The sequence below is a fragment of the Homalodisca vitripennis genome, chromosome 7 (assembly GCF_021130785.1).
Source record: "Homalodisca vitripennis isolate AUS2020 chromosome 7, UT_GWSS_2.1, whole genome shotgun sequence".
NCBI classification, from domain to species: Eukaryota; Metazoa; Arthropoda; class Insecta; order Hemiptera; family Cicadellidae; genus Homalodisca; species Homalodisca vitripennis.
In genome coordinates, this window is record NC_060213.1 from 20,102,014 (window position 1) to 20,116,878 (window position 14,865).

At 35.1% G+C, this 14,865-nt stretch overlaps 1 protein-coding gene across 1 annotated transcript in view; it reads right to left on the minus strand.

The window, feature by feature from the left end:
• The window catches only part of LOC124366975 (RNA polymerase II elongation factor Ell), a 142,045-nt gene that overhangs the window by 10,770 nt on the left and 116,410 nt on the right, over positions 1-14,865 (minus strand). Inside the window, exons 4-8 of the mRNA XM_046823613.1 lie at positions 11,005-11,121; positions 6,824-7,021; positions 5,493-5,563; positions 2,035-2,191; positions 45-249 (exon numbers count right to left, since the gene is read on the minus strand). Of these exons, the coding sequence (XP_046679569.1) occupies positions 45-249; positions 2,035-2,191; positions 5,493-5,563; positions 6,824-7,021; positions 11,005-11,121 (748 nt within the window). The remainder of the gene's footprint in view (positions 1-44; positions 250-2,034; positions 2,192-5,492; positions 5,564-6,823; positions 7,022-11,004; positions 11,122-14,865) is intronic.

Consider the following 14,865-nt stretch of genomic DNA (forward strand, 5'->3'; position numbering starts at 1 on the left):
AATATTTGTTAAAACAAAACTGGTTACACTTTGTACTGCCTCACCTCCTCAGGTTTGCGGTTGTGGGCGATCCTCTGGCGCTTGGTGGGCAGACCATCAGCACCGTTGTAGTAACCGGGCCGCTTGAGTGGTGGGCCCTCGATGGCGGACGGTGGACTGCCTGGGTGGACACTGGAGGGGGATTGTCCGCTGCCCGCCGAGCTGCCCCCGTCACTGCTGCCCGGCGGCGTCAGGTTCTGTGGTTTCCGCCTGCACAACAAACAATTATGAGAATTGTTAAAGGCGGTCCTAATGAACTGTGTGTGTACTTATATATAGGTACTTATATAAGTACCTTCCACTTTAACTAGGAGTTTGGACTTCAGTTTATGTGTATCTGTTCACAATGACTATATTGAATGTTATTATACTGTTTTTTTTTTTTTTTCTTTTTTTTTCCTCTCTTTTAGGAAAAGAAGCTTATAAATTGCACTTAGTCCTGTAAGAACCTTTGCACTGCTTCCGGAGTGATAGGATATTCAGGATGGGTAAGGTTAGGGAGTAGGGGCCGCCTCCTATCGAGATCCATGAGGAAGAATTAGGGCACTACATCTCAAAGTCATCCCGGAAGAAGGGGAGGCCAGCTCTGAACCAGCCTCTCCAGTCAAAGTAGGCAGGGGGTGGCACACCCTTGTTGAGGTTAACAAGAGCCTCTGAGGTAAGGGAACAAACCCCACCAACTCCAACAGTCATCTTCCACAGTAGACTAGACCTGTCGAATTGCCCATAAACCCCAGAATCTCAACATTTGCGGTTAGTGATGTGCCGCTACTGGACATCCATAAGGTTGCCCAGATTGAAGTGTCACATCGGTTTTTGCTGTGCCCAGTGGTGGGTTCAACTGGTAGGTATAAAACAGCCAGAAGTGATCCCTGCTGGGTAATACTAAGGAGTTACCAATATCAGTTCATAATGAGGACTTCTGATCAATGTATGTAGCATCGGTTATCAATTAAAGGCTTAATCTGATAAGCCTCATTGCTCAGCTGAAAACTGGTTGTAAATTGATAAGGGTAATGATCACTGCCTCTGATGCTATTCCAACAGTGAGAGCTGTAATGTTTTCCTCATACGTACATCAAATCAAATTGGAACAAATTTAATATTCATTAACACAATTTTCAGATTGGTTATAGTCATATCAATCTGGACATCCTCAACTTTAACCCCGATTACTCTCAATGACGGGGTTGTGCTTTCCCTTATATTTATTTTATTATTGTATGTATAATATTAAATAATTATTATATTATATACAACTTTATTCAGGAATGTTCAAGAAACATTTCCCTTATAAGTAATAAGGATATAAGTGTTTTCAATGTAGTCACTGCATTATTGTAAACCTTTTCAAAAACATCAAAAAAGTTACTGCATAATTTTTTACTAAACTTATGATTGGTGATATAAAAAAATATGCAAAAAATAAGGCATTTAATTTTGAATAAAGCCAAAAAAGTCAAATACAGATGGTCAAAATCGCAACTTGCCAAAAAATTAAAACTTTTAACGTTCCCTTTTATTAATTCAGTCCTGTAACCATATCTTTTCCAAATAATTTCAACTCTAACTTATAATAGTAGAAAATAAATTGCACTAAAAATATAATAACTCTCGAATATCACAATCCACTGTCGTAATAGTAATAGCGCAACTAAACTTTCAATTACTACTCGTAATATTCCTTAATGAGAAACAACATCCGATTGGTACAATAAAAAGAGTTGAGTTAACCGGCTGATCTGTCGCAGCTTGTGCAGTAGTACGCAAGAACGTACGAAGATATTCAGAGATTGCAAAAGATGTATAGATAAGTAATGGAACATAAGAAAGATTAGAAAGCTTACATCTAATATAGATATGTTTTGACCACATTTAAAGACACAGTAAGAATACATTTTGGTCGCCGATATTGGGCACTGCCATCTAGAATACAACTAAATATCATTATTTTGCCAGTTGCTGAGCGTTAACCGGAATGAATTCGCAACAAACCTCTTGAGCATCTGCCGGTCCTGCTCCGTGTAGAAGGGCCAATCCTCTTGCACGTCGTTCCACACGTGCCGCATCAAGTGGTAAGTGTTATCCCTGACTGTAGCTATGCTGGCTAACGTGGACATCAGGTGTGTCTTGTCTCGGTCCCGGACACCCTCTACAACACAACATTGCACACATTAGCTATTACACTTCTTACACTCTGTCAGTTCCAAGAAACAGCGGACCAATTCTACTAAACAGGATCAACCCTTTATTGTTTGGAAAAGTACATTTTCATACTGCAAATAATTATTTAACAACGTGTAGTCCCAAACAAACTGCCGTAATTTTAAAATCACAATTCTTTCCAGGTTTTGACTTGCCCTTTCTAGAAAATAATAAAAGTTTCCATTGTTTCTTTTCAAGGAAGTATTAATAATTTCTTTTTTTTACCGGCAAATGGGCCGGTAAAAATATTTTCTTTAATGGAACACAGCAGATGCACAGACATCCGCCTGCCGTGTATGCTGATTCCCAAAGCCATCACAATAATGTAAAATATGTAATTGTATGCAAATATGTTAGTACTACATGTAAATCACTTGATTTAAAAGTAAAAGTGTTTCAACAGTTAACAAGATTTACATATCTGTTTCTTATTAATACTGGACTTGACTTTTTTTTTATATTTTACGTATTTTTATATAACATCTTCATTTTCTCATTCAACTCAACAATTTTACTGCTCTATTTAATATTATTAAAGACAGAAAGAAGATTGTATAATTGATATGATAACAGTAATAATAATGTATTATAAAGAAATAACATAACCTTGTTTATAAAGAAAAAAAATTAAATGTGGTATTTTTACTTTAGTTCTATTACATTATGTCACTGTATTACTATGTACTATATCATGTTAACGCCACTACTAGTCTTGAAGACTATGTAAATAAGGAGATTTTGACTTGACTTGCATTAACCCTTTGAGTGCCAACGTCCGATTTTACCGGACGACAAAAGTTGGCCGAAAAGTGCCGACGTCCGATTTTGCTAGACGTTTGGGAAAAAGTCACTAAAAATTGTAACCTTTAATATTTTTAAATAATATCATATTAAAATTTTTGTGAAGAATTGCTCTTTTCAAAATAAATTGTTATAGTACACTTCCGATCAAACTTTAAATTATGAAACTCACATATAAACATTTTTGGTTGCCATAGCTACCGAAAACAATGTGACAATAGTTTCTTAAAAGTTGTATAGCTCACTCATTATTGAAGATAATAATATACATTTTTCAGGATTTACAGACAATTGCATACACTTTCCCGTGATAAGGACTAAGAAAAGGATATGAATTTTTTTGTCATAATAATTAGGTTGAAAAATTAAATTTAAAAACATTTTTGATTTTTTTTTAGGTAAGTCCATTTTTGGTATTCCTAAATTTAGTGTTATGGTAACTTTGTTATTTTATGTTAATTAAACAGAGTTTTAAGAGAAAAATAAAAAAGAATCATGTTGATAGCTTATTAAATAATCGAACTGTGAATTATTTACGAAAACCTTGCAAAATGCCTGCAAGAGGGCTGGCACTTTTAGGTACACCCACTAGAAAAATCCCTGGCACTTTTCAGTATAACCACTCAATAAATACTTGGCACTCAAAGGGTTAATACAAGTTTTGACATCAATAAATATTACGTCATATAAAATATTTTCAATTTAAGAATTAGTAAAAATTGTATATTAAGTGATCTTATTATAAATACCATTTTTATACAATGTTTATTTGAATTGTTTCACTGTTTTGCATATTTAATAATTAAACTGTAGGAGTTTTTAAATTTATGTTATTGAGAAATTATTTTTATTACAAAAACAAATAAAGTTCTTTAACACCTGACAGATAATCACATTCAGAGCACTACATATGAAAGCTTTTTTAAAAGCATCAATAACCGTTTTCAAAGTACTTGTAAAGATTGAAAAATCAAAACTTAAGTCTTAAACAGTGCAGTCGCGGCAAACTCCTCCGCGGTGTTTGTTGCACTAAGCGTAACCAAAATGAAGAGCTATCACAAAGGTTGCTGTTTTGATGTCATCCGTCTCTTCTTCAAAGCCTAGTATATTGTCCGGTGTATTGTTGAGTTTCAAAATAGGTTTTTTTGTTGGCCCATATTATTTTCCTTTCCCACAAATATGACTCCACATTTAACAAAATACCCAGTTGTGACATCTCAAAGCATTAAAATTTGTATGTGATATTTACTTGGCTTTACTGGCAAAAACATTTTCAATGTGTTTTATTACAACGAATCACAACTTTCTTATAAGAGCAAACATGCTTTCTTTTTTTCTTATGAATTTGACTAAATTTACGACTTTTGTTGTTCTTTCACGGACAGATGCGAATATATGCACTAATGACAGAGGTTAAAGCAGACACTTTACGGATATACCAACAAAAATCAAAGGAAATCTTTACCAATGTATTTTTTTTATATAAAGCTATTTTTATTATCAAAATAGTAAAATAAATATAAACAAAAACTCTGAAAACATAACTTTTATGAGTATTTTTAAAGGAAACTTTTTTAAAGTTGGCAATACTGCAGTCACTCAGTAGCTGCAACTATTGTACCAGCTGGGGCCTATCATAGGAAAAATATATACTGGGTGTAAATTAACATTTTAAAATCCTTCAACTTGTAAGAGTTTGTTAGATATTTGTTCTAAAACCAATTGTTTAATATTATAATTCTGTATGCACAAATAGAGAGAATAATTTTACATTCCAATGTAGGTATGGTCAGGTCTGAAGCGTAACAGTATCATCTGGAAATCATTGGTTAGTACTAATAAACCAGGACATAAATTGGCCTTTATAAAAAACCACAAACTTAAGAGATTCTTAACACGTTCACTGTGGCTAAACGGACCAACGATGTATCTGATATGCTACAAAATTCGAACTTACGATATCGCTCATTTATTTATATTTTGAAGCATTATATTAAAAATTCATACCTGATAATACTACGTTCTTACGTTCTACGTTCTTATAAAAAATACACCATACGATCATGATACGTTCACAGCTCTCTCTACGCAACTGTCCGGATAGTGTTTCTCACATAGTGCCTATATCAAGTGTTTGAACAATCTTTTAGTGAAATTACATTATTCTTCTCTATATGGTACTTCCAGGACAGTCTGAAGTGTCAAAAAGAAAGTGTACTTCGTCTGGAACAAGGTTCAAAAGTTTCCGCAAGAATTCAGCAAGTACCACATAAAACGAAAAAGTGCTGTTAATTTTTGTAACGCAACTGTCCAGACATTCAGACATTGGTCCGCATCAAACCTGTTAAGAAATCAACACAAAGAATCTTGTATCTATTAATCTTAAATTCACAAACAACTGACACAAAAGTGATATATAGTTTATTGCACACCAAACACAACTTTACCTCTATTGATTGCAGAGTACAGTTCCGGCTTTTTGTAAGGCCTTACTGCTAACATATGGATTAGTCGGTCCCTGAAAAAAACAAATAAATTTCACTTTTCCAACTAAGTACAATTAAAAATTAATACATCTTAGCCGAATAAACCACTATTATCCACTCAATGTACTAACACTCTAATACTTGTTTAAATGTCAATAAAGGGATTTAATATTTTCAATTAGGTAGAGTTCATGTGTTATCTATCTGAATAAAAATATTTCATCCATAAAAAAACGATCCGTGTTTATGCACTCATAGCAGTACATAACGTGTAGTACAAGGCAAATCGTATACCATAACAGACTCTTTGTTTGAAGGTTATTTTTGACGATGGAAGGATTGTGAAGGAAACAGGATTTTTTCCGGACATTTACCATCGTTCAGTGAAACAAAAAAAACAATTAGCCAGCCGTGACGATTACCATTGGCTAGTCCCTCTGGTCAGTCATAGGTGGTTAGTAGACGAATGAAGACGTATTGTGACCTGTATTCCGTAGTTCACTTTTAATGATTTGTGTTTTGTATAGTTTTTTATTAAGTGCATGTTTATAGAGTTAGTGAAGTTGACAAACAACATGTAGGTTGTGATTCCTGACTTAGGCGTGCCACAACGCTTTAGTAAGATTTGTTTATTTTAACCTGTTTTGTAATTATGTATTAGGTTAGTTCTTTACCTGAAGAAGAGATCAGATTGCAGATCTCGAAACGTAGTGTTACTGATTTTTTGTTTCAGTGAACGATAACAGACTATAAGAATTATAGAAGTAGGCTGTGTAGCTAAAAATCATGGTAGCTTATTCCAACCACAAAAAAAAAACAGGATATTACAAATAGAAAAAATAGATATCCAGGGTGTTTATTTGAAAACTTCAAACTCGTATTAAAAGACTTATAGCCCAAGCAACACCATTCTGTAAACGGGAGTGTATAGTACTAATTGAGGGGAACAAACAAATTATTTTCAAAATGGAGGTGCTCTCCCCCATGCTCCCTCGTACGCAAAGCTAAAATTGTGAAATGGCAACTAATACCTTATGACACCTCAAATTGAAGCTCTTAAAAAATGCTGTATTTTGGTAAAAAAAAAATCGAAATCGGCCAAGCCGTTTGTTATCAGCGACCAATGATGTAATTTCTCACATTACAATTATTACAATTAAGAATAATTATACCTTTAATACGAGTTTGAAGTTTTCAAATGAACACCCTGTATATTCTAGGTATAAACCTATTTTAGTAGCCTTTTTAAAAATCTGGGATACCCTTGCTTTTTGGGAACCCTATAAGCCTACCTGATGGGCCTCCTCATGATATCCGGGTTGCCCGGCTTCTGGGCATGGTTGTTGCCCTGCGGCTTGGTGTGAGAAGGGGCGGGTGCGTGTGTGTGGGCGTGTGGCAGACCGTTGCGGGCGGGTGGTATGGATGCGGAGGGCTTACTCCGTCGGTACTTCCTCCCCATTCCAGCCTTGTCTAGCTCAATCTCTCTGGCGCTAAAATCATGGGAATAAATCATATCAATACAATGCTTCAGCATATCAACACCGTCACCAACTTACATCAACTTTGTACTTTGAACTCTACTTTGTTTTTATTGTTGTAATATTGAAAGCACGTGGCAACATGTTTGGGAGTACTTTGAAATGAAATTTTAAAAGAAGACAATATGGAGTTAAATGAGACAAAATCACCAATCTGATAAGTTAAATATCTATGCTCAATGTTAAACCAGAAGAAAGCCTCAAAGACAGTTTCTAGATTAGGGCAGAGACTACTTGGTTTAATGGAATTAAACACGCAACACTACATTATGTTTTGAGTTATATAGCCGATATTACGAAAGAAAATATTGTTCTCCAGATAAAATATTTTACATTTTATACAAAATGTTACTGTATCACGCCCAGAAAGTTTTTATGTTACAGATCGTCAAAATCCAATATAAAAACGATGCATAACTCAATTTCAATGTTATAAGTCAACATCACTTCAAAGTAACATGCGTTTGGATTGTCTATAACAATATACAGACAACAGCGGAAGTTTTAAGTTTAGCAATGTCCGTAAGAATAACTATGGTTGAATAAGTGAAACCATCTTTCAGTTAGCTACATAAAATGTAAATTCAACACTTTGCATGCGTCTCCTGCCAATAGAACATTTCTTTGAATCTCCAGAAGGACAAAATTAAGAATTTTGACAAAAAACAAAAAAAATCAAAATTTTATAATGAATAAACATTCATATAACACAAGTAACACTTTTATTGTGTGTGAGTGAAAACATACAGATGTTACCAATGAAGCAGTTCTTGTCAATTTTTGTGATTATTATACAGTCTGGTAATAGACAATAGACAATAGACAAAACTCTTTATTTCATGAACTTTGAGTACAGAAATGTAGTAGATAAATATATAGATATATAGAGATAAATATAGATAAATCCATGTACGAAATTAGTTTTGATCGCGAAAAGTCGTGTCTTCCCTCCACCGAATGTACTCATCGATTGAGTAATGTGGTCGAACTAGGAGCCAGAAGTGGTCGAACTAGGAGCCAGTTGATAAGCCGCTGTCTTCCCTCCACCGAATGTACTCATCGATTGAGTAAAGCGCGGTCGAACTAGGAGCCAGTTGATAAGCCGCTGTCTTCCCTCCACCGAATGTACTCATCGATTGAGTAAAGCGCGGTCGAACTAGGAGCCAGTTGATAAGCCGCTGTCTTCCCTCCACCGAATGTACTCATCGATTGAGTAAAGCGCGGTCGAACTAGGAGCCAGTTGATAAGCCGCTGTCTTCCCTCCACCGAATGTACTCATCGATTGAGTAAAGCGCGGTCGAACTAGGAGCCAGTTGATAAGCCGCTGTCTTCCCTCCACCGAATGTACTCATCGATTGAGTAAAGCGCGGTCGAACTAGGAGCCAGTTGATAAGCCGCTGTCTTCCCTCCACCGAATGTACTCATCGATTGAGTAAAGCGCGGTCGAACTAGGAGCCAGTTGATAAGCCGCTGTCTTCCCTCCACCGAATGTACTCATCGATTGAGTAAAGCGCGGTCGAACTAGGAGCCAGTTGATAAGCCGCTGTCTTCCCTCCACCGAATGTACTCATCGATTGAGTAAAGCGCGGTCGAACTAGGAGCCAGTTGATAAGCCGCTGTCTTCCCTCCACCGAATGTACTCATCGATTGAGTAAAGCGCGGTCGAACTAGGAGCCAGTTGATAAGCCGCTGTCTTCCCTCCACCGAATGTACTCATCGATTGAGTAAAGCGCGGTCGAACTAGGAGCCAGTTGATAAGCCGCTGTCTTCCCTCCACCGAATGTACTCATCGATTGAGTAAAGCGCGGTTCGAACTAGGAGCCAGTTGATAAGCCGCTGTCTCATATTCTTGATTGGTCCTGGAATATTCAGCTCTTCACGCAGGTAGTTGGCAAGTTGGGCACAGATGTATGTGAGCTTCTTCTCATAGAGTGCCAGTCTGTGATTACGAAGAACATAGTCGCTACCGTTTCTTGTGAAGTGGTTATGTAGGTTGTTTCTTCTGGGGAGATCTTGACGTGCAGCATGGAGGATTACTTCAAGAATGTTGAGAGCTACCACTGTAAGGATTTTTAAGGTTATAAAAGCTCCTCGGCAGGACTCCTGACGACCTTCGGAGACGGAGTTTCTTGAATCTAAAATGCAAACTATTGAATTAAAAGTTCATTTGCAAGGTCTAATTGTTATTTATAAACAATAGAAAAAGCAGAACTTTTGAGTTGTTACGTTTAGGATATATCCTTATAATCAAATACTGAATATAATACTTTCCTGGTGGTAAATATAAAAAAAACCCAAGATTGGGTTAACTATGAGAAATTTAAAATTGCCATACTTTTTCTTCTGTAAGCTTTCTTTATTTTTTTAATCACCCAAATCACAAAGTCTTTTCAAGAAACATAATATACTACAGCAGAAACAAAGTTTATATTTAAAAATATCACCATGTTTCAAATAAGGGATTTTAAATATATTATTTTTAATTTCAATTGAATTGAACTAAAACATAAACGTACGATCATTTTTAGTATGATCTTTCTTGTTCATATTATTTAAATGAGTTTCTTGCACAGTATGATAACTATTATATGTTATGTTCAGTTACAATTGTAACCATGTTTGTGATTTTATAACCATACTTACTTATAATGTGTGCGTATTATTTGTTATTATAATGTGCATAAGTATTTTTTGTAACTTTATATTTATTCCAAATATTGCTGTTTATACACATTTAATGAACATGTGTATAATTACCCGTGGCTTTGTACGCAATTAACCTTTGTTTTGCACGCAATTTCCTACTTAAGAACAGGGTCACCATGGGCATCTCTTTATAGGACATTCTACACATTAACGAACAGTGTTTTGGAACCCTGATTTTGGAGAGTAAAACAACAGTTTTTATAATTGCCTGGGAAATTACTCAAATTCCTCTCCAATATACCATAATACTAGACCGTGTATGTATCCTAAAATAGCCTTCAATCCAGAAAACAGATTTGATATGGGTTTCTCATCGTAACAGGAGCTGATTTCACAAGATTAAAAAGACAAGAAAGGACCTTTCTTGCGAGTTTCTACCCAAGAAAGAATAACGATATCATGCTCTTACTGTTATTTGGCCTGTTGCTGAAAATTTTATTGGAATTTGATTTCAGGAACAATATTGAGACAGAAGATCCAAAGCAAATATAATTAGCCAAAGTATATCTCATCAAAAGAGACAAGGGCTGCTTGCTGTGACTTTTAGGATGAACATTTTGTTTAAACTTGTTAGAAATGAAGTTAAGGATCTGTCTGATCTACAGCAAATTCGTTTTCATGTTCCGGGAATTAAAACTAGAATCCACCATCTGTTTGCTAAATCTTTTTCTAGAACTAATATATTAGCCAACTCTATCTCCTATTTTCTCAACGATGTGGCTTTACAATTCAATGGCTCAACATTTAAATATCTTTAACAATAGTATAAGTGAGTTCAGAAGGGTTCGTTTAACTGTGCTTGATGTATGAATATTTATAGGCATAATAATATAAACCGTAGTTTGGCATACCTTATGTACCGTAGTTTTTCCATTCTATTTAATGATTGTATCCTTGTTTTATTGTTGTTTATTGCTAGTTAATTTTTCATTAATTTTTATGTATACTATTTGTATATGTTGATTTGTGTTTAATAGTTTTTGTTATGAATACTTTTTTCTTGCTTACAAATGGTAGTGTTTGTTTAGTTTATAGCATCACTGTGTTAAAATTAAGTTTTTTTACCTGTAATAGTGCATGTAAATAAATAAACATCATGAATTGCAGTAGGCAATATCACTTTAAGTCTTTGGCACTGCCATCCCATCTTAGAACAAGATTGTAGTTACAACACAATGACAAAGAAAGCCAACAAGCCAAGTTCCTAGTGGTATTGGTAGTTCACCTACCAGTTCTGCTTGTGCTGCTGCTCCATCGCAGCCATCCTGTGCACGGTGGTCTCGTACACGTCCTCCTTTGCCATGATCCGCATCCGGCAGTGAACTGCCCCCAGGCTCTCCAGGCACCTGAAACATGCACCATTTGAAATTTTCCCAGTGTCATATTATACAAATCACACGCCTCAGCTCAGTAACATCAAACTACAAAACATAAGCTGCCTCCAAAAATCTTTCTGTGTTAGACCGAGTACATACTTCCTAGTAGTTAGTAAAGTGTTACACCTTAACTATACTCGGTTCCACATTCACTGTGCAGTTACAGTCTAATGGTGGGAGGTACTCATGTTACCTTTACTGGTAACATCATGCGGGTTTTGTCAACTGTCCTCACGACCCGTGCGAAGGTGCTTAAATAGATTTTACTGTACCCTTTGAGTCTGGAGTCACTGTCTTACCGTAAATCAAGCAAGGTAATCAACATAGTAACATGTAATATAAATATAACATAAAATAACTAGAAAAAGAAAATAAACAATAGAATTGAGTGTGATTTTAAATACAAATAGGTGCTTTAGTAGTTTAATATTATTTTTGTAATAATAACTACTTCAATACTACAAATTTATTACTTTTACATAACTGCCATTACCAATTTACACAAATAAATAAATTTCTAGTTTAAGGTTAATATTTTGCTAATACTTTTTTATCACAGTAATTTAATTTGACTGAAACGTAATGTAAACTGTAACGTTTAAGTAGCCTAGAACTGATTCTTGAAAAATTTGTTGTCTAAAGTTTAAGATGGATAAAAACTGAATATACCCAAAATAATGTATTTAATCCAATGTGTTTACAGAGCGTGGCGCAGGGAGTCAATGTCTTGAGGACGGCTAGTACCACGAGAACTGCCGTTTGGATATCATGGCTTATGGCTGCTCCATACTGCACGGTGAACGTGTAACCGAGTATAGTTCCGGATGTGGCGTGTTTGTGGCTCCTGTTTGGGTTCATTCTCTCCAGTCCGACCTTTATTAAGTTTCGTATATCAGTCGAGTATCACTTAAATACACCTTTAATCTATAAGCTTTTTTATGTAATAAGGCTTTTAACAACTAAATAAGAGGGCAGATTTCAATTCTCAAAATGTTACACTGTTTTGTAACATACAATGATGGCAAATGTCCGAAATCCTACTACACTTTAAAATCCTCCACCTTCAATAACAGATTTATTAAAAAAATTAAATACAACTGTATTTATGATGATCTTAAATTAAATATGGTTTCAGAATTATATCTGCTACAATAACGTTTTTTAATATTTTTAATATTTCAAACTACTTATGTATGTTTTTCTACAACAGTAAACACTATTCATAGACAAATCAAAAGTACTCCGTCTCACTATGCAATTTTAATATTGACTTTTACAGTAAAATCCTTATTTCTCTTGTAGACAGCAAGAGCACACCACCATACTCTGATTGAATTTTCAGATTTCAAACGGAATAATTAGAAATTAATGTGATCGATATCTATAGAGAAGTGAACATTCTACCCATGTTGTCAATTTAATGTCATTTCTCTTTCTGTTATTTTAACAATATGTCTGTTGAACTGTGAGAGTCTCTAGTACACATCACCTTTCTTAAGTTCTTATTCTCCAAATCTAAATTTTCTCTACAAACTCAAGTTCAGAAAAAAGTTCACTTTACAACGTACTCCTTGTTAAGACTGTTTCAGACCACAACCAAACTAGAATTCTATAAAAATTTGCTTCAATTGTTTTAAAATACTAAGAGTTAAATTGTAGATTAATATATTGTCACAACTGGTTATCATTAATAATAACTATCATAACCCAATCAATCGGAATACAATGTAAACCCCCCACAAAAAAACTAAAATAAAGTCAGAAAATAATATAGTGACAAAACAGCTAATTGATAATTAGAATAGTTTACTTACTTACTAACTGTCTATCTAACCAAACTAATCACAAGGACAAGATTGACAATGTAAGGTGTATCTCTTCCTTCGTAGTGGAGCTCTGCATTAAACAACAGCTGAGACAATGCTTTCCAGGTTTAGTTCCTCTCTAAATTAGTAGCCTAACAATATGTAGCCCTAGCCCTATACATAAATCAGCAACAGAACAAGCCTAGCCGCAGCTTGTCTCTACAGGGTCACTGATCACAGCATTGTAGCCTGGTGGAAAGGTCAAGGCACTTTGACCTCAATGTCTTGATAACCTTCAATTTAAAACAGGTTTTGTCTAGAGCTTTAAACAAACTTGCTTTGTGTAAATATAGAATTTCACTTGAAGAGGGATCGATAATTCAAGGGCCCTTAACATTAATATTTTTATTTACCAAGTGAATTTCTAATATTTTACAGATACCATTAAGCAAATAGAGAGATTTCCGTCCTTTTCATGAAGCAAATAATTTATTTTAACAAAATTTAATGTAACCCCCTTAAACATATTGTTAGTAAATATATTTATAGATAACAACATTTGTTACTAGTATTTATTACTTTTTTAATTAATCATAAAGAGCCTACAGAATTTTAGCTTCAATTTATTTAAATTAATTTTCAACACCACTTAACCTACAAAAATAATTTCAGCTTTACTACCAAAATGGTGTTCTCCAAATAAAATTACTCTGATTAACATTACTCAATCAGGAGGTATGAAAAAGGAATCTTTATTAAATTTAAGAGTAATGAAATGTAATTTTATTGTTTAACAATTAAGTTTGATTTATCTTCTATATTTTCCATGATTACGACTTCTCAAAACTAAAGTGCTGGACATGTATAATAAAAACAAATATATACATCTCCATAAAGCATGCTTCGATAATCTTTGTATGGTAGTAAGGATATGATAACACATTGAGAAGTTAAATAGGCCACCAATTATGTACAGTGACTATGAATAAGTGACAGACCCCTACTGACCATCAAGCTTGTGTTGATAATCTGTATGTGGTGACACGGATATGGTAACACATTGAGAAGTGAAATAGGCCACCAATTGTGTACGGTGAATATGAATAAGTGACAGACTCCACTGACCATCAAGCTTGTGTCGATAATCTGTGTGTGGTGACACGGATATGGTAACACATTGAGAAGTGAAATAGGCCTCCAATTGTGAACGGTGAATATGAATAAGTGACAGACCCTACTGACCATCAAGCTTGTGTCGATAATCTGTGTGTGGTGACACGGATATGGTAACACATTGAGAAGTGAAATAGGCCACCAATTATGTACGGTGACTATGAATAAGTGACAGACTCCACTGACCATCAAGCTTGTGTCGATAATCTGTGTGTGGTGACACGGATATAGTAACACATTGAAAAGTTAAATAGGCCACCAATTATGTACGGTGACTATGAATAAGTGACAGACTCCACTGACCATCAAGCTTGTGTCGATAATCTGTGTGTGGTGACACGGATATGGTAACACATTGAGAAGTGAAATAGGCCACCAATTGTGCACGGTGAATATGAATAAGTGACAGACTCCACTGTCCATCAAGCTTGTGTCGATAATCTGTGTGTGGTGACACGGATATAGTAACACATTGAGAAGTGAAATAGGCCACCAATTGTGAACGGTGAATATGAATAAGTGACAGACTCCACTGACCATCAAGATTGTGTCGATAATCTGTGTGTGGTGACACGGATATGGTAACACATTGAGAAGTGAAATAGGCCTCCAATTGTGAACGATGAATATGAATAAGTGACAGACTCCACTGACCATCAAGCTTGTGTCGATAATCTGTGTGTGGTGACACGGATATGGTAACACATTGAGAAGTGAAATAGGCCACCAATTGTGA